The 27,826-nt window shown below is 37.3% G+C and overlaps 1 protein-coding gene across 11 annotated transcripts in view; it reads left to right on the top strand.

Moving 5' to 3' along the window:
* The window catches only part of NRXN1 (neurexin 1), a 1,464,789-nt gene that overhangs the window by 620,289 nt on the left and 816,674 nt on the right, over positions 1 to 27,826 (top strand). For all 11 annotated transcript variants that reach the window (XM_069071685.1, XM_069071684.1, XM_069071683.1 and 8 more), the window contains one exon: positions 23,069 to 23,452. In XM_069071685.1, coding sequence (XP_068927786.1) covers positions 23,069 to 23,452 — 384 coding nt within the window. The remainder of the gene's footprint in view (positions 1 to 23,068; positions 23,453 to 27,826) is intronic.

The raw sequence follows: 27,826 nt of genomic DNA, 5'->3' as shown, positions 1-27,826 counted from the left end.
TTGTTAGGGCAGATTCATGTTTGAATATGCAGAGGATTCTGCCAATTTAGAGATTTCTCTCTCTCTCCAAGCTAGAAATTTTTTGGATTTTATATTGTCTCTGGCAGACTTGAACCTAAATTTCAGAGTTTGTTATTAATGTTAACCTTTTTCTTCAACAGTTGTGAACCTTTTAAAACATTGTATTCCAAGATTCCTTTTTTTTCTAATGGAAGAAGCTTCTGGGTCTTCTGTGATTCTTGACCATCATTCGATAGTACTCGAATCACCTTTTTTTGGATGCTTGCAGTATTATTTGTTGACATGTAAATTCTAGATTTTGGATATTATGTTCCTGGGACTTTTTCATGTGTGCTTCCTTTCAGGAAACAATTGTTTGATTTTTTCTATTTTTACTTTGACCTTAGTTCTCACTGATCTGAGTAATTTTGATTTGTCTACATTTTACTCTATTTTGCAATTTTTCTAATATTTTTTTTCTGTCTCATGGAGCCATTGATTTCTGATTAGTCTAGTGTAATTTTCAGAGAGTCTGTTTCTTGGATAAGGTTTGCCACTTTCTCTTAAAAGTTCATTATTCCCTTTCCAAATCTTTCTTAGAAACTTTTCTTTCATTTTTTTCATCTCATTTAATTTCTTCTAGATGTTAATTTAGACATTGTGGAAAATCCATTTTTCTCCTTTGGGTTTTTGCTTGCTTGTTATTATGGAGTTTTGAGTATCTTCATTTGTAAATGGTAGTGGTCAATATGTTGTTTTATTTACACATATTTCCATTTTAGCTATCTCCATTCATAAATTGTAGTGGTCAGAATTTTATTTTATTTTTTTTTCATATCTCCAGCTCTAGTTCTCAAAGTGGGACTTTGTAACAGGGGCAGTCATTTCTCCCTACTGTGATTTAGTGAAGGGGCTAGCCCTATTTGCTCTCATCCTTGATCCTTTGTATTCTTGCACTAAACTCCAATTTCTGGAATTAGTTTTCTTTGAATCTTTGAGGTTCATATTGCTGGAAGTTCAGAGCCCCCTCTGGAATTTCAGGACAGAGTTTTAGGGAACTTGGAAGCCCTGAGCCTAGACCAGGGGTGGGGAAGCTGAGGCCTTGAAGCCACATGTGGCCCTCTATGTCCTCAGGTGCGGCCATTTGACTGAATCAAAGTTGGGTTCTCACAGGTTCCCCACCCCTGGCCTAGACTTTTCTTACCTGATCACTGTTGTCTGAAGAATACTGTATTATGCTGGGTGATACAATGCCGGTGGTCACCACTTTGGTTACTATAGCACTACCTGCCACCCCTTCCTAAGGTTTTCAAGATCCTTCCCCTGGGGCTCTCTCACCACTCTGGATCTTTCTCAAGTGAGACCACCACCTTGCTGCTTCCGGACACAGAATCTGGCAGGCTGAATCTCACCTATGTCTAGTCACTCAGACATTTGCTTTGCTGGAAGAACCCCTTTACCAATTGCCTGTAGATTTCTGGTTGATTTTGGGGGGGCAGTTATGGAGTGAACAACATCAGTTGCTGTAGTTTTTCATTGGATTTCTTAATCATTATTCAGTCTGGTATCATCTTCAGGGTTTGGCTGGAGTATATATGTGGGGCTGGGCAGTCTGCCTCCCATTCAGGCAGACATTTTGGCAGGAAGATCTGCTTTTATATTAAATCTAATTTTAATACCAGCTGCAACTAGCCCAGGATCATCTGTGTATTCTACCAGCACTCTATGTACCATCCATCTAGTTTTATCATTAAATTCCCCTCCACCATGCTCCCACCACAGGATCCCTTGATAAATTACTGTATCCCTGGGGATTTCCTTCCCCTGTCATTCATCCATTGCCCATTATTAATCCATATAGGAGACTTTATTTATCTTCCTTGAGGTATCATTGTCTGACCACTAGTGAGAAATAAGTAATCTGAAAGAATTGTGGAAGACCAAAAAAGCTATCAGAATGCATCACCTCAATCTCCAGATTCTTCCTGGTCATGGTGTTTTCCATTTATACTTCTCTTGGCAGTGGATCTGTCTATCCCTGGGACTCAGGAAACACCATAAGAAAGAATTACTGCCTAAGGTAGATTATCTAACATTTTGCATTATTAGTAGTAATGGCATTCCTATGAAACGTAGACAATTACAAAGAAGTTCCAAGAAGAATTTAATAGTTTTCTTCTTGTCATACCATACCGATTATTTTAGGACTGTTGAATCTGAGAGGAAAGAATTTGCTTCAAAAGCAATACTGTGCAATGCTATGTCCTTCCTAAATCTTCCAATTGATTTAATCTATGTGCACTTGCCAACCCAGATGAATTAAGAAGCTGATCACATTTATTCCTTGTTTCCTTCCCTCAACCTTGACATTCTTTGGTTTCATGTGATAATACATGTGAAGCCCAAAACTGACAATCTACGTGACCAAAAACCATCAAAAATACATTTTGTGCTACATAGACTGGATTTATAGGTTGTGTAGCTAATTCTAGGCCAGATCTCTACAAAAATATTTAATCATGTTTTTCACAGCTAATCACAGCCACAAATGTCTATTTCTAGCCATTTGAATTACTATTACATAATGGATTAGAATATATACGAATAGATGAAACATCAAATGAATATCAACTACTATATGGACTATATACCTCAGTCCCTTGGGTTTTGATCACTAGGAATGAATGAGCTTCATTGTAATAGGTGAAGACACCTGTCTGTCAAGTGTAACAAAAGATGATGCATGATTAGAATAATGAATGAGTCAGTTCAAGTACAAATTGAATTTTCCTGGTTCTCTTTGTGTTACTGAAAATTTGTAATAGAGGCAGAGTGTAGGTCTTGGAGTCAGGAAGATATGGGTTCAAATTTCACCTCTGACATTTACTAACTAGGTGACAGTGGGTAAACTCCTTAACTACTATGTAACTTGGGCAGTTTCCAGGGTAGGACTTACTATCTCAGTTATCTCAGAGAGAATAGCCTGCACTGACCTGAGGCCTTTAAGAATGTACAGTACCACAGGGCCTTTAAGAATGTACATAATACAGTACAAATTCCCTAGAAGTAGAGATTTTCCTTACCAACTTTATTCCATCCTTATTAACAGTCACAGGCTATGCCCTTCTAGTCTAGGTAAGCTGGAAGTTTATTCTTTTAAGGAAAAGAAACATACTATATGGGAACATTCATTACATTAAAAATACCTAAAATTACCCCTCTGAATTTTTATTATGTTGACACAAAGATATTATGTTTGGTGGAGTTTGGGAGGAAAAAACTAATTTTCATGATGACTACATATTAGTGAATCAAAACAGGTATACAAAAAGATGCAAATGCATCCACATAAGAACAGACATGATCATCCAGAAAACTAACCCCAGCTTTTTCAATATATGGATAGAAATGGTCATATCGTTTTGGTTTTACATAAAGGAGTCAAATTTGATTTTAATAGCTGTTACTATTAATATTGTATATGCCATATTTTAATTGAATTCTATATTTGCACACTAAGGTGGTTTGGTATAAGACATCATTATAAAAAGGAAGGAAATGAGATGTATAGCCATGGTAACAATGACTTTGCTTAAATGCTATTTCTGATTTTAAAGCACCGAATTCAAAGATCAGCTGAAACCAGGAAACACAATTTCACACTGTAATCCGTCATCTGTGGTTTCTGCATCAGCTCCCTTCACAGAAGGCTCATAGTGATATGATTTATTAATATAATGTGGGGAGATTATATCTATATGCCAGGAAGTCTTAGATAGGTGCGATTTCAGGACTTCCTAACTGAGTCATACAAGATGGGAACCATGTTTGTTTGACAAGATTTGTATGCCATTCAGCTGAATATTTGTATATATTAAATTAGTCAAATTCTGTAATCATTGAAAGCCTCAGATTTGTTGTTGTTGCCCTTGTTTAGTTGATTGCAAAATTAATATAAATCAAGAGTGTTGTGAAAGCCAAAGTAACTGAATGTAGTCTTGGGCTGTTTTAATGGAAGTATGTTCCCCAGAATATAGGAAATGAGAGCCCCACTATATTCTCTGTGCTCAGACAAAATTAGAGTACTGTGTTCAGTTTGGGATGTTACAGGTTAGGAAAAGATTGCTAAGTCAAAGTGTGTCCAGAGGAAGGTAATCAGGGTCATAGAAGGACTGGAGACCATGTCATATGAGATTGGATTAAAGGAGATTAGATTTTTTAGCTTGAAGAAGATAAGATTTTGACAGGAAGATGGTTTTGAAATAATTCAAGAGAAAGGCAAAAAAGTTATTAGATATACTGTTTGATGAAGGAGGCAAAACTAAGTCGTGGCTTCTCAATAGGGTAAAAAGATTGTGGCTTTTGGAGTGAGAGGCCCCAGGTAGGAATCCTGGCTCTCTCATTTATGGCTCTATCCCTTTATGACTTTGTGTAAAATGAGAGAGTTGGGTTAAATGATCTATAAGACCCCTTTAAATTTATGAACCTGGGTAACAGATGGATGGAAGTTTACAGGGTGGTATATTTCAGCTCAATATATGGACAACTTCCCATATGGTCAGGCAAAAATTGTGTGGGTTACTTTAAGGAGCAGTGATTTCGGGGTGACAAGAGATTCACAAGTTGAGGAAAGATAATCACCTGTCAGGCAGTCTGTATAATGAATTTGTGCTTCAGTCAGAGGTAGACCAGATGAACTCTGAGCTCCTTGGCAACCCTCAGAAGCTGTAACTAAATTATATCTGGTAGGAATGAGTTAGTCAACATGTATGTATTAAGCATTTATTGTTTGCCAAAGTATTGTGCTGAGCTCTGGAGATGCAAAGTTAAAAGAGAAACATTTCTTGACCTCAAGCATCTTATTAATCTAATGCCAGTGACAAAAACTAGTCATTTTTTTCACATAATGGGGAAAACATTGTGGGACAGTATAAGGGCAGCACAAAGAATAATCTGGTCAGTTAGGGACACTTTAGTTCAGGCTCTCAGGTTTCTCAGCTGGACTACTGTTATAGCCTCCTAATTGTTCATCTGGCTTTAACTTCCAGGCTTCCCAGACCTCAAACCTGTCCTCCACTGGAGCTACAAAAATAATCTCCATACAACACAGGTCTGGCCAATATTAGATTTTTTTTTGAAGAATCTCAGTGATTCCATATTGCCTCTAGGATAACATACACACTCCTTAGTTTGGCATATGAAGCCCTTTAAAATCTGGCTGCAGCCCGCTTTCCTAAATTTATTTTACATTGCTCCTCTTCACAACTTTACATTCCTGCAAAAGTTCAGAAATGTACTTGATATCACCCAAATTTCCTTTCCTAATCCTCTTGTCAAACTCTATTTTCTATATTTATCTTTTAAGAAGTTATAAGCAGCCCTTCCTCCATAGAATGTAAATTTTTAAGGGCAAATTATTTTTTTTTTTTTCAAAATTTCCAGTACTAAGCACATTGCTTTGTATTTTGGGTGGAGGAAGGAAATGGCATGAAGGAGGATAGCTATGGGATTTCCTCATTGTAGGGAACTCATAACCAATGTTAATTTTCTCGTCTTAGAAAGTTGCTTTAGGCACTGAGTAATTTGCCCAGTTACATAACCAGAATATATGAAAAACATGTGAATCGGTCTTAGGTTTTCTTGATTCTAATGCAACCTCTCTATCCACTATGCCTTTTTGCCTCATGTATAACAGCTTAATCAATGCTCATTAAATTGAAATGTATTAAATACAGTATCATTTAATATATAAAATTGGGACTATTCCTAAACTGGGTAGATCAGTCAGTTGTTTGGATCGTGTTAATAGCAAGACATAAATTTGATCCTTACAGGTTGTGGGAGGGGGGAAGGGCATTCAATTTTTGGTCATATACTGAACCCTTAGCACTAAGCATTTCATGAAGAGAACCTAGAAAAAGAACAGGAATGAGTTCAACTCATGTTCACTACTAGAGAAAAAGCTATTGAAAATGAGTCAATACTAGTTACAGAATGCTGTAATAGAAAGAACAATGAAATGTCAATCAGAGAACAAGCATTTAAATCCAGATTCTGTACCTTATTTTCTTTGTGACCTCACTTCACCTGTCTTGGCTTCAATTTTCTCATCTGTAAAAGGATGAGATTGGAGAGTAGTACCATTTTTATACATGAAGGACAACTCTCTTATAACTGGAATGAAAGAGGCCTAACTTTGGGAGAAGGGATTATTCCAATCTTCTATATCATCAGTTTGGAACACAGTACCTGGCATATAGAAGTGCTAAATAAATACTCTATCTTCCCACCCCCTCATTTTTTCAAGTGAGGAAATTTAGACACAGATGGATTAAGTGGCTTGCCAAAAACTACATAGGCAGTAAAAAACGAGCCAGAATTTTAGCCTGTGTTATGACTTCAATTCCAGTGCTCTGTGAATATAACTTGACAAAGTTAAACTTTGAGTCATGGTATTCTACTGTCTTCCCATTCCAGATGAACAAAAGAAATGTTGAGAAGCTAAATGACTGTTATAGAATCATAGCAGGTCTACTTGGTGAGCTCATCAACTCCCAGGGTTTAAATAATATCTCTATGCAGATTATTCCAAAATCTTTTTATCTCTTTCCTGATCTCAGCTGCTTGATAGACATCTCCACTAGGCTAGCCTATCATTATATCAAGCTCATTACGAGCAAAGCAAGAACATTATCTTCCTCCCAACCTTCCCCTTTCTCCAAAATTCCCTATATCTTTTTGAGGCTATTTATTGTTTACCCATTCACCCAGTTATATAAATTCTGAATCATCCTCAAGTGTTTTTGCTTCCTCAAATCCTAATCAATCAGCTGCCAAGAAATGTTGCTTCTATCTTCATAATATCTTCACTATCTTTTGCATCTACCTATTTTCCCCAACCATATTAACATAGTTCCCATCAACTCTTTCCAGAACTATTATAAGAGTTTTTAAATTATTTTCACTACCTCCCATTTTTCCTCTTCCTTATAGTTGACGGAAGGATCTTCTTACAATACAGATCTAAATATGCCATTCTACTACTCGAAAAACATCAGTGTCTCCCTCTTACCTTAGAATAAAATACAGATTCTTAAATCTGGCATTCAGTGCTACCCCACTCTGCAGTAGAGAAGTCTACTACTTGACATTGATTTGTGTGTGTGTGTGTGTGTGTGTGTTAAATCATAGCTCTCATAGGTGGTTCTTAAAATGAACATTCCGTCTCTTGCCTTCATACATTTGCTCCATGTTTGGTATGAATCCTCTTATGATTGCTGCCTCCAAGATATGTTCGTCTTTCTTAAAAGTGCCACATCCTACTTGATGTCTTCACTTTTCCTCCTAAGTATTATTGTTAATCCCCTCCCAATTTACTTTAATATTTAGTATCTGTGTTTATATGGTTATGTTCCCTTTCATTTCACTCTATGTCAGTCCATCCAAGTGTGTTTTTACATATGTATACATATATATACTTATGCTTACATACATGTATATATACTATTAAACTTTAAAACTATGACAATTCTTTTGAGATATATGTGTATCTATAATATGTATATATGTGTGTACATATATATGTATATGCACACATGCATATATGTGATATGTATGTATGTGTGTTATGTTTGGGACCATATGTGTATACATTTATGCATACATACATTTTTTAAATTTATCTGTGAATATGTTGTCCTAAGCAAGTACACTGTAGGAGCGGCTAGGTGGCACAGTGAATAGAGCACCGGCCCTGGAGTCAGGAGGACCTGGATTCAAATCTGGCTTCAGACAATTAACACGAACTAGCCATGTGACCTTGGGCAAGTCACTTGTCCCTAATTTCCCTGCCCTACCCCCTCCAAAAAGAAGGAAAAAACAATTACACTGTAAGCTCCTTGAGAAGACAACCTGTCTCTTTTTTCTCATGGAATCTAGCATAGTGACCAGTGCATAGTAGGAAATCAATAAATGTTTGTTGATTTTCTACCTTAAATTGAGTATGTCTCTTTAACAACAAAATGTAAGAATGTCAAATAGATGCCATTTATAGAATTGCATTAATAATCTAATGGATCTTAATGGATGTTAAAGATGTAAAAGAAGTAACTAATCTAATCCAAAAAGTATCTATTAAGCACTTACTATGAATATTCAAGATATTATACTAAGTGCCACTGAAACTAACATTCTGGGCAAGGAGGGAATGGCAGGGCCAGGGATAATACCTACATCACTGTATTAGTTATCACTGAACCTAGTTAGATGAAATTCAGTTGGGGTAAATGTAAAATGTGATGCTTGGATACAATAAATGAACTTCATGAGCACAAGATTGGGGAGGTATGCTTAGACAATAGTATTTCTTCTGATCTGGCCATTTTAATGGAATGCCATTTCAGTATCAGGCAGCAGTATGCTATGTATCAATGCAATCCTGGGTTGTGTTAAGAGAAAAAAAATAGCTTCTAGAAATAAGGAAATGATTGTGTTTCCATACTGTGACACCATCAGACCTCATCTGGAATATTTTACTCTATTCTGCCAACCATGGTTTAAGAAGGACATTAATAAGTTGGAAAGTGTCCAAAAGAAGGCATCTAGGATTTTAAAAGGCTTTCAGTTTATGATATCTAAAGAATGTTTGAATCAGCCAGGGGTATTCATTTTAGAGAGGGGTATATTCAGGATGGATATTAGAGATGTGTTCAGGCATTTCAAGGGCCATCAGGAAGAACTGTCCTGTTTGATCCAGGTGCACAGGACTCAGAACAAAGGTTGGAAGGTGCAAAGAGGTCAGATTCCATTTGATGATGGGAAAACCTTCACAAGAACTAGAGCACCAAGTGGAATAAGATGCTCCAAGAGGTGGGAAGTTTCCCCTTCTTAGGGATCTTCGAGCATTGACTGGATAACTGCTTCTCAGGGATGTTATAGTTGGGATTCTTTTCATGCAAGATTTGCCCTAGACAACCACTGAGGTCTCTTCTAACCCTGAAACTCTGTGATTATGCGGGAATTAAGAAAACTAAATTTCTGATCTCATCAACATGATGGAAAAGGCATGTCATAACAGGCTACCAGAAGTGTTGCTGGTTTGGTTATGTAAAATCCCAATGCTGCAGGATACAGGAGGGAACCAGCTTCCTTAAACATCTCCTATGTTCTGGTCCACGTTTCTTAAACCCCCAGTAAAAAACAACTGTCTATATATTTATTAAAGTGTCAGTTGTGTTACTAGGACAAATTTAATGACAATTGTTTCAAAGTTTTGTTAAGCTCTTTGGCATATTCAATGATAACCTCACTAGAATCTTTATAGCCAACTGCCAGTCATTCTTTGAAAACCATCATTAGTTATTGAAATCAAAGAGAAAACGTATTATTCTTGTCAAATTCTGATTGTGTACAGCAGGGTACAACAGATTTTATCAGCAGTTATTCCTGGGTAAGCCTGCATTTAACAGCTAAGAAGCTATTGAGATTTGAATTGAAGTCATAGAGTTCCAGTTTAAGAACTAGAAATTACAGTGGAAAAGGCACATGGCTCTCCCCAGAGCACATAATTAGAGGTTTATAGTAATCACTGTTTCATGTGAACAGCACTTTCTAGCTATCTATTAGTGGCTCTGATTTTTTGTATACCATTCATGAATCACCACACTTAGAAATTCTACTGGAACAACCATTAGCTGATTACTTATATTTAGGTGTTGATACGAACTCACTCTCTGACTATAAACACTCCTCCTAGATCCCCACTCAGGCACCTGTTGAACACTTTGATGTCATTTTAAAGTCTCTTTTTGCCTGACACATGACCACAGGCATCTACTTGCAATTCTGACTTTTCAAACAGTCCAGCAATCAATGAAAAATCTATCAGTCATTCAATAGTCATTTATTAATCATGTACTTATGGGCATATATTTTAATAGTATTAAGCATATATTTATGTACTTATGGAAAACTAGGTGACACAGTGGATAGGATGTATATATCTTGTACCAGCAAGCTCTCCGAGTATCCCCAGGGTGGCTGCCAACACAGGTTCCTAAATTTGCTTTTCTAAAGGAAACCAACTCAAAATGGGTTAACATTCTTGCTTTAATTAAACATATATCATTTACCTAGTTCAGAGGGAAAAGGTCAGCACCTCACACTTCAGAGAATACAGAGGTTACAAGCAGACAACAAATACAGCATACATAACAACATAACAGCAGACAGGCCTCCAACTGTCTGACCATTACATCCATACCTAGTCACGGTTACCAGAGAGGGAAGCATCAACATCTGCATTTTCAAAGAGCCTGCTTTGTGCCAAAGGCAGCTACACAGCTCAATGGATACAGTCCTGGGTCTGGAATAAGGAAGACTTGAGTGAAAATCTAGCCTCAGTCATTTACTAGTTGTGTGACCCTGCAAAAGTCATTTAACCTCTGTTTGCCTTAACCTACTAGAGGAGGAAATAACAAACCACTACAATATCTTTGCCAAGAAAATCCCTTAGACACCATGGTCCACTGAGTCATGAAGAGTAGGACATGACTGAACCACTGAACACCTTTGGGTCACGCATTGTACTAAGTACATCTGGGCTCAATGGCTGCTCAGAGTCTTGTCTGGTCAAATCATACAGCACTCCTCAAAGTGAGCCCCAAAACAAAGCCCCACATCAGGGTTTATATAGCCTTCTCCTGGCTCAGAGAATGTCACAACCCCCTTGACTCACTGCCCAATGACAGAGCACCAAGGTGTGGGCATTCCTGAAAACGAAGCCTCCTGCCACAGGCTCCAGGTGCACTTGAGACTATCAAAGGGCCTAGGGGCAGGGAAGATCTTAAAATTCCCATTCCCATAACATACCTGTAGTCAGATGGGCATCTTCCTGAGTTCAAATCTAGCCTCAGAGACTTAGTTATTAGTTGTATGACCTTGGGCAAGTCACTTATCCCTGTTTGTCTCAGTTCCTCATCTGTAAAATGAGATGAAGGAAATGGTGTACCACTCCAGTATCTTTGCCAAGAAAACCCCAAATGAGGTCACAGAGAGTCAGACACAACTGAAAAGCAGCTGAATAATAACAATTGCAGGCGTGATGTATGTGCCAGACCCTGGACTACACACTGGGGATGCAAAAAAAGGTAAAGGATGGTCCCTGACTTGAGGAGCTCACGATCTAATGGAGGAAAAAAAGCAAACAAGTATTTATAAACAAGAAAAACACAAAATCCATTGGAAATAATAAGCAAAAGAAAGGTACTAGAATTAAAGAGGACTTCTTATCAACAATCAAATTTTAGATGGGACTTGAAAGAAACCAGGGAAACCTGGAGGTAGAGCTGGGGAGAGAGAACATTTCAGGAAGGAGTGACAGCTAATGCAAATACCTGGAGGCAGAAAATGAAGTGTCTTATTCAAGGAACAGCCAAGAGGTCAATAGTGGAGGGTGGGGGGAGTTAGAGCAGTGTAAGGTATAAGAAGATAAAAATTGACTGCTCTGAGGACTAGAATAGTTCACTGGACACAAATGAGAAAGGGAAGAGAAGGGAATAGGCATTTATATCGTGCCTACTTTGTGCCAAAGGCAGCTAGACAGCTCAGTGGACACAGTGCTGAGGAAGACCTGAGTGAAAATCCAGCCTCATATACTTACTAGCTGTGTGACCTTGCAAAAGTCATTTAACCCCTGTTTGCCTTAACCTACTGGAGTGGGAAATAACAAACCACTACAATATCCTTGCCAAGAAAACTCCTTAGACACCATGGTCCACTGAGTCATGAAGAGTTGGACATTACTGAACCAGTGAACACCTTTGGGTTACACATTGTACTAAGTACTTTTTATAAATACTATTTCATTTGATCCTCACAACAACCCTGTGAAGTAGGTGCTATTATAATCTTCATTTTATATTGAGGAAAATGAGGCAGAGTTTAAATTATTTGCCCAGGGTCACACAGCTAGTAAGAGGTGAAACAGGATTAGAACTCAGGTCTTCCTGACTTCAGGTCAAGCACTCTACTGTCCTAGCAGCTACCTCAGTGCCTCAAAGCAATCCTCAAATAGTTAAGTCCATGACATCTAAAGTACTAACATTAGAGTTTGAATCTTCTTTCAAGTGAGCAAAAGTAGAGAAGATAATTTTAGGGTAGTATTTTAGCTGAGTTTGAGTTGCATAAAAAATGAAGAATTAAGTAATTAAATTCAAAGAAATTCCTAGCCAGCTCTCATGATCTATACATGTCAGTGATTGATAGATGATGCATTTGTATGAATAATTGCATATATACTAAACACTACAAGTTGACAATGAGCTGGGCCAGAACTGAAAAGAACATGAAAGCAGGATAAAAGGACTTTGGGAAATTGCAATGTTCTTTTAATGATTCCAAGTTCTCCTGAAACAGAGATCCATAGCTTTGGCAAGATTAGTTTTGTTAATGTTGTTTGGTATGGAACACTTGTCTTCAAACTGAGCATCACTCAAAGGCTATGGAATGATTTGAGCAGACGCAACATATTAGATACTAGACAAAATGCAAGAGAAGTGATCTAATTGTTCTCATCAGACAAATACATGAGTGGAAATAAAAGATGAGTCTGTTATATAGGAAGACTAAGGGAAAAACAGTAAAAAGCCAATAGAATCCACTGTAATCCTCACATCACCCATCATGTTTAGTGGACTCCTCACAGCAGGTATATAGGAAACAGAGAAGGGTAGCACAGACTTAGAAAGTATAGGTAGGTCACTATCTGCACCATCAAAGGAAGTACTCTATCAGTAAAATTGAAGATCTATAAAAGTATTGAATTATCAAAGTATGGATAATTAAAATGTATACTTTGATATCTGCAGAATTTCAGACATTTGTATTTCAATATTCCTATGTGCAAATACCTTAAAAAATCTTTTATCCAATAGTTTCACAGAATGTTAGACAAGAACCAATCAATCGATCAACCAACTTCTATTAAGCACTTTCTCTATATACTATGATAGTGATACAGAGACAAAAACTATCTCTGCCTTCAGGGAACTTATATTCTATTAGGGAAGATAGTATGTACACACAATATTTAAACATATAAACAAATGTAAAGCAAATTGGTGGGGGGAGCAGGGTAGGTTACCACATGAGCAGGCTAAGAAAGGCTTTATATAATGAATGGTGCCCGAACAGAGTTTTTAAGGAAGAAAAGGATTCTAAAATGTAAAAGTGAGGTGGAAGGGTGCGGCTAGGTGGTGCAGTGTATAGAGCACCGGCCCTGGAGTCAGGAGGACCTAAGTTCAAATCCAGCCTCAGACACAACACAAAAAGCTAGCCATGTGACTGTGGGCAAATCACTTAACCCCAATTGCCCTGCCCTGCCCCCTCCAAAAAAAAAAATGAGGTGGGAGTGCTTTCCAGGAATGGGGCAGAGTCTGAGCAAAGCAATGGAGAGGGGAGATGGATGGTTGTATGTGAGGAATAGCAAAAATGTCAATTTGAGTAGACCATAGAATGTGGGGGGAAAAGAGATATGAATAATGACTCTGGGAAGATAGATTGGGGTCAGCTGTAGTTATGTGACTACTGCACTAAGACTGAGGATAAATATGTGGATTTGGAAGTCATCTGCACAGAGATAATCATTAAAACCATGAGGACTGATGAGGTCACCAAATGAGAAAATATGCATTTTCTTTTTTTAGATATAGCTTGGACTGAAACCAATAAAATAACACATGTAATGAATAAATTAATAAAAACAACTGTAAAGGATGTCAGAAGCCAAATTAAATGCAGGGACCAATCTAAAAGACCAAGGATGCTGAAGCATATTTTCTCCTCTCAGTGGAGACTGGGAAGACTACAAAAGTGGAATGTTGCATAAGCATTTTGCTTTACTATTTTTATTTGTTAACAAGGGATAGTTTTACAATGATAGAGAAAGGTTATTAAGAACTATCAGTGGTATAAAAATGTTAAAGCTTTAATAAAAAGATTTTTTAATAAGAAAACTTAAAAATAAAATGGTTATACTGAAGACTGAAGCAGATAAACAAATAAAATTATGGTGTTAGCATTGCAAACACAGGTTACCTATTGTTTGCATAAGTTAATTTTGGCATAGCACTTTTCCCTAGCACAAAATTGTCCTACTACATAAAAACAGTATTACATAAAGAATATCCATACAGCCAGCTCTTAGCTATTAAGGATGGATTATCTATTTTATAGATGATCTAGGGACCTAGATCATCCTAGCTTCTCTTTTTTGTCATCCATTCTTTGGTCTATTGCTTTTCATCAACTTGGCACTATTGGGAGAGAAAGTCATGAAGGAAGCAAAAGATAAATTTAAATGAATCAATCGTTTCCTATCTGTTAACTCTGGTGAAAAGAATGGTGAAAGAGGAGGCTATGAACATTGAGGCACAGTAGAAAAAAGCTCTCCCTTTGGAAACAGGAAATAGCTGTAGTCCAAGATTTTCCCAACTGACCTTGGACATGTTATCTAACATTTTATTCTCATTTTCCTCATCTGTAGAATGGGTTCTGAAGTCTCATTCAAAAATACAACATTTTGCACACATAGTTAACTAGCTGTTCACTGAAAAGAAGAAACTATGCTTCTTTATTCTGGGTCATCACTACATTTAATGACCAGCTTTCTGTTTTGCATTATTGTTTTCCTTTTTAATTAATCTTACCTTTGTATATTTTGTTCTCTTGATTCTGCTTTCTTCACTTTAAATGAATTAATGCAGTAAAATCTTTCCAAGTTTCTTTTAATTCTTCATTAATGTATTTTTCATATCAGAAAAGTATCAATAACCAGATTTACCCAATCATGAAATTATTATTTCACTTAATTGCTATATAAAAGAGGAAAATATATCAAAAGTGTGATGAATATTTGACCATCAGAGAATCTCATAGCATTATATCTATGATGCTTGATCCAAACTAATTTCCTAAGTGACTACTACTAAAACTTTATGTCAGAATGTCAATGAAATCATGTGAAAATGTAAACATATGCCTAAAAGAGCAGGGAAAGTATTTGAGTTTTATACATAATCAAAATATATGTAAAACTATTTTTCACCCCTTTCCAAAGAGGAGGATTTTACCTTGGACGATTTTCCTGCAACATGGAAACAACAGAGGGATAACTGCACAATCTTTTCCAAATAATTTTCATTGTTAAAATGTATTTGAGTGGCAGATACCCAGAAAACCTGGGAAACATTCTCAATTTCCTATTGATGTGCTTTACTGTGATAACTGACCAACTACCTTTAAGTATCAATGAATATGATTTAATATTCATTTGATTTATTTTTACTTACCAATCACTATTTTTATAATTCAATCATAACAAACCTAGCATGGGGAATCATCTTAAAGTTCCCCCAATACCATTGGTGATTATTATCTTTTTCTCAGGCAAAGACACTCTTTGATGGACATCTGGTGGTAGGGGAAAAACATTAACAGAATATAGAGCTCAATAAACACTTTATCAGAAATCCATGCATAAGGGGAATTTTCAGTTGAGTTGAACAGAATGTGGAGGAAGCAACTATATATTTACCTTCAGTAATTCTTCCAAAACTGAAAAGGATTTTTCTTGCTTCTCTACCCAGACTCAATATCATCCCCTTCCCACAAAATTATAGAGTTGGACAGGACCTCAGTGGCACCTATACGATATATTTGATACACAAATATCCAGCATTTACTTGAAGACATCAAATTGAGGGAAGACCCCTTGCTTTTTTAGGCAGACCTTTACATAGCTCTAATTTGGGAAGAAATTCTCTCTTATAGCAAACCCAAATCTGCCACTATAACATAGTAATAAGTGTAGTAACCTAACCTTAGCAAGCTTTTTCCTTCTAGCCAAGTCTGCATGTACAGCTGTAGAAATATTCTCAAAGTATTGTGTCCATTCCTTTATTTAAATCAATCAACTATAGACCATTTATGTAGCAATATAGCCATTAGAAAATGAGTAGTATCAATTATTCTTATAATTGTGTAATCAATTACTCAATAAATGTGCCTACTTTGAGTGGAATACAGTGATAAAATGCTGGGTGAGATACAAGGTTTCAACAAGACAAGTAGTTTATAATCTAATGGGGGACCAGAAAATACCATAATATTGACATCATTCCTAAAGGTAGATATTATTGTAGGATAACTAAAGATTGTTATCCACACTCCTTTCCCCTTTTGCCTCTCTGCCTCCCATTCTACAATCTCTTTCTATATAAATTCTTTTGAAAGGCAAATTTATAATAATTTCCATCCTCCCTCCCCTAGGATATTCCACTCTATTTTCTGTGAAAATCTAGAAAGACATAGCTTTTGTGACTGCCTCTTAATGACTGGCTATCAGGTCCACATAGATAAATGGCTGATCAGACCAATCTGTTGCCAGCAGTTTTGAGACAATTCCCTTTCACTATATACCATAAAATTTAGAGATAGATGGGACTTTAGAAAACATTAATCCCCTCGTTTTTACAGAGGAGGTAATTAAAACCTAGAGAAGTCTATTGACTTGTTCAAGATCATACAAGAGGCAAATCTAGATTTTCTGGATACCACATTTTCTCCAGAACTAAATCCATTGACCCTGTGATGTCCCACTATAGTAGATTGCTTTATTCATGTGAGTTTGGTAAAATTGAATGTGAATGAGCGATAGAAAAAAAAAATTTTCCTCAATATCTTCTTGGCCATTTTGCTTCTCCTTAGAGTCCTTAGAATGAAAAAATAGAAATGTGCCATTGAATAAAGATAAACAGAGAATTTCTTTCCTTGAAGTTAAACGCAAACTTTTTTAATGTGGTGAAATAGTACATATGGGAGCATCTTGGTAACATAATGGAGAGAGTGCTGGACCTAAAATAATCTTCCTGAATTCAAATCTGACCTCAGACGCTTACTAGACAGTTACTAGCTATGTTACCCTGTGCATGACACTTAGCCTGGTTTGCCTCAGTTCCTGGAGAAGGAAATGGTAAACCATTCCAGTATCTTTGCCAAGAAAACCCAAATAGGGCACAAAGTGTTGGACATGACTGAAAATAACAGAATAAACACAAAAAGGTATACAGGAATTTATCCTGATCTTATGTCATATGCTATTTTTGGATTGCCCTATTCAACTTAGCCTACTAAGGTATCTCCCTCATGCCAAAGAAGGGTGGAGAGATTAATTTTTTTCTGTGAAATTTGCCTTAATTAACTGTAAGAAGGTTAGAAACCCACCCCTTTGCCTATGTATTCTCTTATTTAATTCACCCACTTCTTTGCTTTCATGAAAAAAAAATAATTTGTATATTCTTAGTATTCAGTCTTTTATGTGATTAATATCTCTGCCTGATTTTCTGTTTTTAATTAGGCTCTTAGAGGGCAGGCATCACCAGGAAACTCACTTAGTATGGCAAAGAGGCCAGGGTTTTCAACAAATAGGTTCATTTTAAATAGTTCTAATGAGAAAAGAAAAAAAGGAATGACATATTCTTATTCATATATATTTATGTGTGTATTTATGCATATGAGAGGTACCTTAGCTTGGGGGATTGAGGATGCTGTAATCATTTTCAGAAAGAGTTCGGTCCAAATCCTATTTCTTTCACACATTTACAATGCAGCCCTTGAAATGGCATATTACTTAACCTTTCATGGCCCCAGAAATTTTCAAAGACTTTAATTTGCAGAACAGGTGCCCATCTAGGTCAATATATGTGTTTATGTATGTGCATTTCCATATTTCTGTCATACATAGCCCATAGATCTTACCTTTGTAAAAAAACAAACATGTCTTACTGTGTGTCAAGGGTTCTTAATTTAATGCTAACAGATAGATTTCAGGGGACCTCTGAACTTGAATGAGAGAAAAATTACATCTTTACTTGCACTAAGTTCTAACTGAAATTTAGCATTTTATTTGATTATGGATATATACAATAAAACTTTTTGGGAAAAAGTCCATAGGCTGCTCTAGGTGTCTGTCACACACACACACACACACACACACACACACACAGAGTTAAGATCACTTGTTCTAGGTAGGAGTGTGGTAAAGTGAAAGGTAGAAATTATTATTCAAATTCCTTTCTCATTCTACTTCACTCCCTCTCTCGGCAGTCCCCTTCTCTGTAAATCCCCCTGTACTGAAAGCCAAATTTGTAATGCTTTTCAGTCTGTCTCCCCTAGGAGGTTTTTCTTTTTTTCCCCTTTCTTTCTGTAAAAGTCTAAAAACAAATGTTCCCTTAATGACTTGGCTGCCTGGGCAGTCTCTGTCAGTAGTTTCTATGCCCTTCTCCCTATAAAGACAAGCTCTATTCTTCTGTTCAAGTCAAGGAATGCCCTTTCTGCTGGGATTTAAAATCACCATGTGCATGGCGTAGGGGGCAATGTCTCAGTGTCCTTAACTAGATAAATGCTTTCACATTTGGCACAGACTGTGTCTACATCAGTACTGACCTTAAATGAAATACGAAGCAGGCAATTTGTCTCTTCTATCTAGTCCATTCCATTTTCCCCCTTTCCATAGATATCTACCTATATCTAATGCTCTCCTCCTGCCTTCTGGAGGTCCAGGGAGCCCCACTGAGGATTTGTTGACCTTCATGGGTCCCCAAGTTTCAGATTTTTCATGATCTGCTTCTTCAAATGAAAACACTCCTATCCTTCATTAAATTGGGGAAATGATAAAGTCATTTTTAATTATGGGGTTAATGTTTTTACAATGCCTGAGATCACATTAGTAGCTCCAATGATGATGGGAATTTCAGGCATATACTAAGACAGTAGCAAGGCAATGTGGAACAGAGGAGACAGTGGGAGACGTACACCTGAGTTCAAATCCAACCTCTGATAGTTAATAGCTAAGTGACCATGAAGAAGTCCCTTCATCTTTCAGAGGCAGTCCTGTAGCACAATGGATAGAATACCTGGAGGCAGGAAGACTTAAATTCAAATCTAATCTGAGGTACTAATTAGCTGTGTGATGGCAGGCAACTTATTCCACATCCACCTTCCTCAGCTTTCTCATCTGTAAAATGAAGACAATAGTAGCACCTACTTCTTAGCATTGTTATAAGGATAAAATGAGGTAACATTTGAAAACTGCTTTAAAAAACTTAAAACAGAGGCAGCTAGGTGGCATACTGGGCCAGCGGGGTGGCATACTGGGCCAGCTAGGTGGCATAGTGAATAAAGCACCGGCCCTGGAGTAAGGAGGACCTAAGTTCAAAATCTGGCCTAAGACACTTAACACTTACTAGCCATGTGACTGTGGGAAAGTCACTTAACCCCAATTGCCCTGCCTTCCCACCTCCAAAAAGCCAATAAAAAAAACCACACCTTAAAACACTTTATAAAGTCTAGCTATTATTATTATTTTATGAGCCTCACACAACTTTCTAAGACTCAGCTACTAAGTTCTAGATGGATTTCAGTCTTATGAGTAGAGGAAGTTCCCACAGCCAGGAAATCACAGCTCCTTGATTTATTGCAATCCTAAAACAGTGGGATATTTTTTTCTGAGAACTCCAGCTTTTGACTCCTCTATAAATATCATTCTGAAGGTGACTGTCTATTTTGCCTTTGAATAGAGAGAGCTCTGGTTTACACCTACAGCCGTATAATACTCTTTTTTGACTAAACTTCCTCTCTCCCCAGTTAGTCAATTCACATTAAAATTTTTACCATTTTAATAAAACCATTGTTCCTAAAGGAAAGGGTCCATATCTTATTCATCTTTGTATACCTACCATTGCCTGGCATGTATTGTGCCTTATCCAGTCAATTGATTCAGAACAGCCAAATAAGTTATTCATATGGATACATCCTTTTCTCTTTGGGGAAATGATCACTATTACTTTGATACTTGGATCTCATGATACCAAGAAAGATGAGACCTGATCTCCTCAACTTGGCTTTTCCCTTCAATGATGTGTGTGTGTGTGTGTGTGTGTGTGTGTGTGTGTGTGTGTAAATCACAGCCCATATATTTTTACCCATCCTGTGTAACTCTTGGCCAAGTCTTCCCATAAGCCCCCCACAACAGACCCATGTAACATGCTGTGGGCCTACCTTTATTTCTCTTGATATTGTGTGAATAACAGTAGAGCACACAGAATGTCAATCAGTTATCCCTCCCTGTTGCTCTCGTTATGGGACTGGACTATCCTCATTTCTGGTCATACATGGTCTCCATGAGTTGCTGTGGCTGAAAGAAATCATCACCTCATGGCCATTTAGAAACTGTGAAGTCTTCAAAATGAACAAACTCACAGGGAGAAAAAAAAACTGTGCCAGAAGAGTGCTGTGTGTGTTTTTTTTTAATTATTTTCTTTGTTTTCTGTTAAGTCTTATAGTCCTTCTATGTCCTTCAATTCTGTATTTACTAATAGACAGGCAAACCACTTTTTGTTGAAGAAAGTATTTTGGATTTTTATAGATCCATAGACATTTAAGGCTAAAGGAAATCTAAGAAATCACCCAGTCATTCTCTTAATTTTATCGATGCAGTATCTCAGACCCAGCCAGACCATGTGATTTCCCAAGGTTAGAGGGCAAGTGGTAGAATCAGGATTCAGATTCAGGCAAGGTCTCCTACCACCTTTTCCAGTGCCTTTTCTGTCACTTCATGTTGTTTTATTTGGGTGAATCAATGATAGTTTAGTCACCAGATAACTCTATTACTTACTAACCTGGTCTTATTCACAAGAAGTCCTACTCACTCAGGATATTACACACTCTGTTCAATAGTGGAGGTAGCTCTAGGGAAATGCCAAGTTTTCTATATTTCTCAGAGAACTGGCAATCTTCTCTTCCTCAGATCTGTCCATCTCTGGGTAGCAGGACTATGGTTGTTAATCTAAGGGATGAAGTCAGTATAGGTTTTCTCATTCAGAATTTAGTCTGAGCTTCTATACATGGAAAACTTTGCCTTCTCTTACCAGCTGTATTTCACTAAGTTTTAGTAATGAGATGACTAAATGAATAAAAAAATTATTAATCGCTTACTGTGTGCCAGGTTTTGGCCAAATATAGGGATGCAAAACTAAGCAAGCAAAGTAACCCCTACCCTTGAGCAACTTACAGTTGACAGTATATAAAAGGGGATCACAAGGTGCAAGTGATATGTCTTATAAATGGACAGAAAGTGGTGTTGTGGCCTGGATCTGAATGAGATATAATGAAAATTCACCAACCAGAGCACAAGGTACAAAAAGCAAGAGTCTAAGTTGTGATAACAGGAGGAGGAGAACCAGAATACAGACTTCATGCTTGAGAAATGACTGGGAAGTACATAATGGAATCAGCCACCCAAGCAGCCAGACAAACATGCTTAACTGCTGACTGATTTATTCAAAGGCATAAAATCAACAAAAAGGAATGAAATCAGAAATAGTATCACATGAGCTACACTATCATGGATTCTCCCAGACAGAGGTGATCTTTAGCTAGACTATAATCTGGGTTCAAACTCAAGATTTCTAGGACACAGTCCAAAGTGCCTAGGCTTGGCTTCTGTTACTCCCAGCAGAGCTGTGACCATCTCCAATGAGGAAGTCAGCAATACTCTCTAATACAAAAATTAGCACATTTCCCCAGTGCAAAAATGAACAATCCACTCTATCATAGCCATTGCTACTCTGGATTTAGCCACTGATTCTTCTACTGACCTAATATTCCCTGAGGGGATACTGATGCTTACCCACTGTTCAAGCCAGTGCTTTTCCCTTTGGTGGCATTTTGATTGCTAAGACCTTCAGCTGTTTCTAAACCAGCAAATATATTGTTGGGGGCAGAGGGCAGGTAGGCATGAGGTTGGGCCCTGACATAGAGAGTTCTATCTCTTGCTTAACATTTGCTCCTCTTCTCAACTTCTCTCCTTGAAAAAAAAAAATATAAAAACAAAACTTAAATGAACAGATGCAAAATGAACAGTGAACAGAGCCAGGAGATCATTGTACACAGTAACAGCAGTATTATACAATGATCAGCTATGAATGACTTAGCTATTTTCAACAATACAATGATCCAGTTCTGAAGGATATGATGAAAAATACTATCCGCTTGAATGCAGATTGAAGCATGCTCTTTTGAATTTTTAAAATTTTTTTTTCTAATTACTTTATTTTCTTTTTTTTTTCCTTTTCCCCTTTTTTTCTTGGTCTGTATGCTCTTCTGCAATATGGCTAATACGGAAATATCTTTTTCATTATTGTGCATGCATAATCTATATCAAAGTTCTAGCTTTCTTAAGGAGGGAAAGAAAGGAACTTGGAACTTAAAAATTATTTTTAAAAATGATAAAAATATTTTACATGTAATTGAGAAAAATAAAATTAAAAGATTATTTAAAACCCATAGCACCTCCCTCCTTGATCTTGTATAATATTCACTTCTTGGACAGATGCCCTTTGGCTCTTTCCACTCGCTGGCCTTGCTCTCACAGGACAGGCTCATGACTATTTATGAGAGAAATAGATAGAGCCAGTTTTACAATAGCAAGACAATGTTCCCTGGATCATAGGATTTAAAACTGTATATGTCACTAGCCCAACCCTTCATTTTGTACATCGACGAGACCCGTAGAGGGGAGATGGCATGCCAAGTTTGCACAGGAACTATGGCTAGATCCTGGTTAGTGTGAGCAATGAGCCCCCTGAAGTGGTGGCATTATTTGAATTCACGCTAGGTAATTCCACTGGACTGGAACCAGTTTTACCCCATTTTACGTAATTGTAACTTCAAATGGTGTAGATTTGTATACATGTGACCCCATCAGCGCATTCATTACTAACATTAATTGAGATCTAGCTATAAGTAGTGAAGCCTGGATGCAAACCTAGTTTCTCTGCCTCTAAATCCATTTTGTATCCCACTAAGCTATGCTTCCTCTAGGGTGCCTAAAATTGAGTAGTTTTTGTTGTTTATTTAAATAATTAAATAGAGTACATAGGGACACTGTCTGATCTTTAGCAGGTAACCATGCTGTATTTTGAAAATCTTCATTTTTATTTTATCTTACCAGGTACCATTTCCGTCAACACGTTACGTACACCCTACACGGCCCCAGGAGAGAGTGAGATCCTAGACCTGGATGACGACCTGTACCTTGGGGGTTTGCCAGAAAACAAGGCAGGCCTCATTTTCCCAACTGAAGTGTGGACTGCTCTTCTCAACTATGGCTACGTGGGCTGCATCAGGGATTTGTTTATTGATGGTCAGAGTAAAGATATCCGACAAATGGCTGAGGTTCAAAGTACTGCTGGAGTCAAGCCTTCTTGCTCAAGGGAAACAGCAAAGCCTTGCCTTAGCAACCCATGTAAAAACAATGGCATGTGTAGGGATGGGTGGAACAGATATGTCTGCGATTGTTCTGGGACAGGCTACCTTGGCAGGTCCTGTGAGAGAGGTAGGTATAAGGATGGGCCACCTTCCTCACGATTATATTTGAAGTTCTTGCTGTATTGTTGAGCAAGGAGACTGGTTAACTGAAACTAAACTGAATCTTATTGAAGTATAGGCTTTAAATCATGCTACTTATCTGTTTAGAGGCAGTTAAGTGACCCAGTGGATAGAATATCAGTCCTGGAGTCAGGAAGACCCAAGTTCAAATCCACTCTTAGATACTTATTAACTGTGTGACCATGGACAAGTCATTTAACTTCTGTTTGCATCAGTTTCCTCATTGATAAAATGGGGATAATAGCACCTAAATTCTAGGGTTATTGTGGGGATCAAATGCATTTAGGACAGCTATGTGGTATAGTGGATAGAGTACCAGGCCTGTCGTCAGGAAGACCTGAGTTCAAATGTGACCTCAGACACTTACTTTCTGTGCCACCCTAGGCAAGTCACTTAACTCTGTTTGCTTTAGTTTCCTCATCTGTAAAATGAACTGGAGAAGGAAATAGCAAAAAAAGCAAACAAACAAACAAAAAAAAACAAACAACAATAGAACTCCAGAGTCTTTTCCAAGAAAACTTCATTTGGGGTTACAAATAATGACACAACTGAAATGTCGGAACAGCAGCAACAAAGTACTTAGCTCAGTGGCTAGGCACTGTATAAATGTTATCTCTTATTATAATTGTGGTTGTTATTTGTTGTTATTACTATACCCATTTATATACTATACCCGTACAATTACTATACCCATTTATATATAAATAAAATCATTTATACCATGGGTATGCATCCAAGTAACAGCATAAGTTGGGGCATTATTATTAGTGCGTTAAACATTTGGGAAAGTATACAAGTTGGACATATCACTGGAACACAAAATCAGGATTTTTGAATATTTCAGAGAACATAACCGAACGTGTGTTTTTGGTTACAGAGACTGTCTCTTTTACTGAGAAAGGCCACCACTTATAGAAATAGTCTCTGTGCCATGATCATTCAGAAGAATGGGGGATGAAGTGGAGTGTATGTAGCTAGCTTTATGGACACTAACGGTCATATCAATAACAGAAAATATCCCTTGAGAAAGTATGGTGTAATGAATGGAAGGCTTGCTTCTGAGGCAAGAAGACCTCACTCAGTTCAGGTTATGACTCTAGCAAATATTAGCTGTGTGGCCAGGGGTAAGTCATTTAACCTCAGTATCAATAACAAATTCTCTAAAATGATAGGTTACAGAGAATTGCAGAAGGGTTGGCATTCTGAACTAGTGGATGGAATTCCCACACTGGGAGTTCTTCAGACTGATGAAATCACAGATCCAGACTGTCTGTCTCCCTTTGCAAAATTAAATCATTTTAGTCAAAGACATACATAGAACATCATTGATAGTATTGAAACTGTACATGAGTAGGGTGTGGAGTTAAAATGTGGGAGAAAATACTGCGTTGGCCTCAGAGTTAAAGAAAAAAAAAGTTTAGATTCAATTACTCCTTCTGCCACATACTGGTGGTGTGATTCTAAAGATGTTATGTAACTATTCAGTGCCCCAGATAATTCTCTAAGTTTATAAACTGCAGAAAAGGAACCAATCAGATTTGGTAGGGGGATGGTCTTATGGGGAGGCATCTCATACCAATGAACTAATGATGTTGGCCACAAAAATTAAAGTATGAGGCAGTTATCTTAATCAGGAAAGGAAAGGGAATAAGCATTTTAAAGCACCTACTATGTTCCAGGCTCTTTACTAAGCACTTTACTTTTTTTTTCTGATTTGATTGTCACAGCAATGCTGTAGATGCTAGTATTATTTCCATTTAACATTTGAGGAAACTGAGGCAAACAGAGGTTAAAATGACTTGCCTGGGGTCACAAAGCTAGCATCAAGGTCCAAATGTGAAATCAAGTTTTCCTGCCCCCAGGCCTGGTGATCAACCCTTATTATGAAAGAAAGACATCAAAGCAGTTTTTCTGGAGTGTTAACTGGATCATTTATGATATTGAGCTTTGTTAACCAGGTAATTTTGTGTAATCTGCCTCACTTAAATCCAGTTCACACACAAGTCAAGACATCACCCATCACATCATGGTGTCATTGAAAACGAAAGACTAAAAACAATTAATGCACTTTTAAGAAGTACATTACAGCCTTCAGTGGAGCCCTATTTCTAAAGCCTAGCCTACCACTAAAGAATACCTTATACATCATGTATCTGGGCCCAGTGAATCAGTTTATGAAGCTGTGTACCAGAGTTTAGTCCTGCTCTATCAGTTAAGAGTTAAAATTTCTCCTTTCTTACCTTTTCCCAGCCTTCCTCAGTGTATATGATAGGAGAGTGAAAGGCATGGAGGATATAGTGGGACTGGATTGGGAGGGAGGAGAGAGAAGAGTAAAGGATACTGGAGGAGTAACAGAGGTTATTAAGAGGTTAGGCAAGAGAAGTTTCGGAGCTATTGCAGGTGGAAATGGGCAGCCGCAGCAGCAGAACTGGGCATACTCTCTTCTGCCCCAGTGAAGACCTCCGTCACTTCACCCCTTTCCCCGATGGCAGGGAATCCATTCTTTTCCATTACCAATAATTTTGCTAAAAATCAATTTTATAATCCTATTGAGTTGCATATGGCTGTATATACTATAACTATATTCCATTCCAAATAAATACTTGGAAGAGCATTAATAATATTTTTCATTAAAATATTTAACAGCTTAAAAAAAACATAACATACAATTACCCTCTTTTTCATTCTACTTTCCCTGGGGCTTAGTTCTTCATCTGTAAAATAAGAAGGTTGTACTAGATCATGTCTGAGGCACCTCCTGGTTCAAAATCTAAAATCCTATCACCTTTTGATTTTTTTAAAGAGTACATGTTAATATATTCACTTTATGAATGAAAAAAAAATATGGCTAGAAACTGAATAACAATGTATGGCTCTGGTCAATTACCTCTACAAGACGGAAAAGCAGTTGATGGTAACAAATATCCCAACATCATAGATTTTGAAGAGCTAGAAGGGTCTTTTAGGGTCATCTGGATCAACCCCCTCATTTTACACTATATTCTGATATTAATATATATATATATATATATATATATATATATATATAATTATTTACATTATTCTGAGCCCAGAAGGGTTATAGGACTTGCTCTGTGTCACATTTAACGCAGGCCATTTGACTCCATAACCAGTCCTCCTTCCCTGGCATCAGGTTGCCTTCTGCATATGTTCAGTTCACTGTAAACAGGAAATTATCAGTTTTGTGTTGTGCAATTGAACAGGACAATAGACAAGTTCATGTGCTTGTAGTAGAGTTGTCTCTGCCAGCAGAAACCTAATCTCAACACCAGTGAATTGGCAAAGGTGGTTATGTCTTTGTGTAGTTTACTCCCTCTTTTTTTTTTTTTTAAAGCAATTGGGGTTAAGTAACTTGCTCAAGGTTACACGGCCAGTTATTTCTGAGTTTACTCCCTCTTAACAGGCAATAAAAAAACTGCCTTTTGTTCTCTGGGTACGAAAAAAAATAATGTAACATGATGGAGAAATAGGAAAAAAAGGAATAAACCTGGTATTTAGGATATAACATAGGCCTGATTTAAATAATACTACTAATAATAATTTTTAAAAGCCCTTACTGAAATGACCTAAAATGTTGCTTTTCTTTTATTCCTTTGGACAAGGGCCAGTTTATTCTGATGCCTCCAGATTGTTTTATTCCTAGTTAAGTGATACTGGAAGAGGGCATGACTGAACTGTCACATGAATTACAAAAGCCTTCAGTTAAATATGTATGGTATACCACCCTGTGGCAATATTCTGCTATTACATATGGCAAGCATAAAAATAGGCATTGTATTTTTTCCTAGCAAAAAGGGGGGAAGAGGGAATATTTACATATTGCAGTAATTAGAAAGAGGGATGGCAAGCATATGCAGATTTGCAAATGAGAATTTAATGGCAAACTTCATCACTGGGATTCAGCACATATCCACATCTGACAGGTTGCTGTATCTTGCTGCTGATTTCCTGGTGGCTGGCCACGTTGGTTGTACATCCAGTGTAAAGAGAAACGTTGTTGGTTTTTATGGTTTTTTCTTCCTGGCCTATCCAAGTGAAATCTGAGCACCCTTTCATTTCAGAATTAATTTCTTCTTGTATTTTGGTAAATGTTGGTAGAAGGGAAGGCCAGGTTTGTGACTACCAAAGTTGGCTTCTGCCCATTGCCTCTCCACATTATATTTGAGTCAGCAAAGGATATATTGTCTACTTATTGAATTTTCAATAAAAAAGAAACTGCTTTTCATAGAATAAGGTAATTAGGGCCAGAAAAAAACTTAGAGGCAGCTTGTTTCAGGGCAAAGAATGTGGGACTTGCAGT

Source organism: Petaurus breviceps, unplaced genomic scaffold (genome assembly GCF_028583685.1).
Source record: "Petaurus breviceps papuanus isolate PSGF00001 unplaced genomic scaffold, PetGlider_PUasm1.0 90842, whole genome shotgun sequence".
Taxonomy (NCBI): domain Eukaryota; kingdom Metazoa; phylum Chordata; class Mammalia; order Diprotodontia; family Petauridae; genus Petaurus; species Petaurus breviceps.
This window is presented reverse-complemented; position numbering and strand designations above follow the sequence as displayed.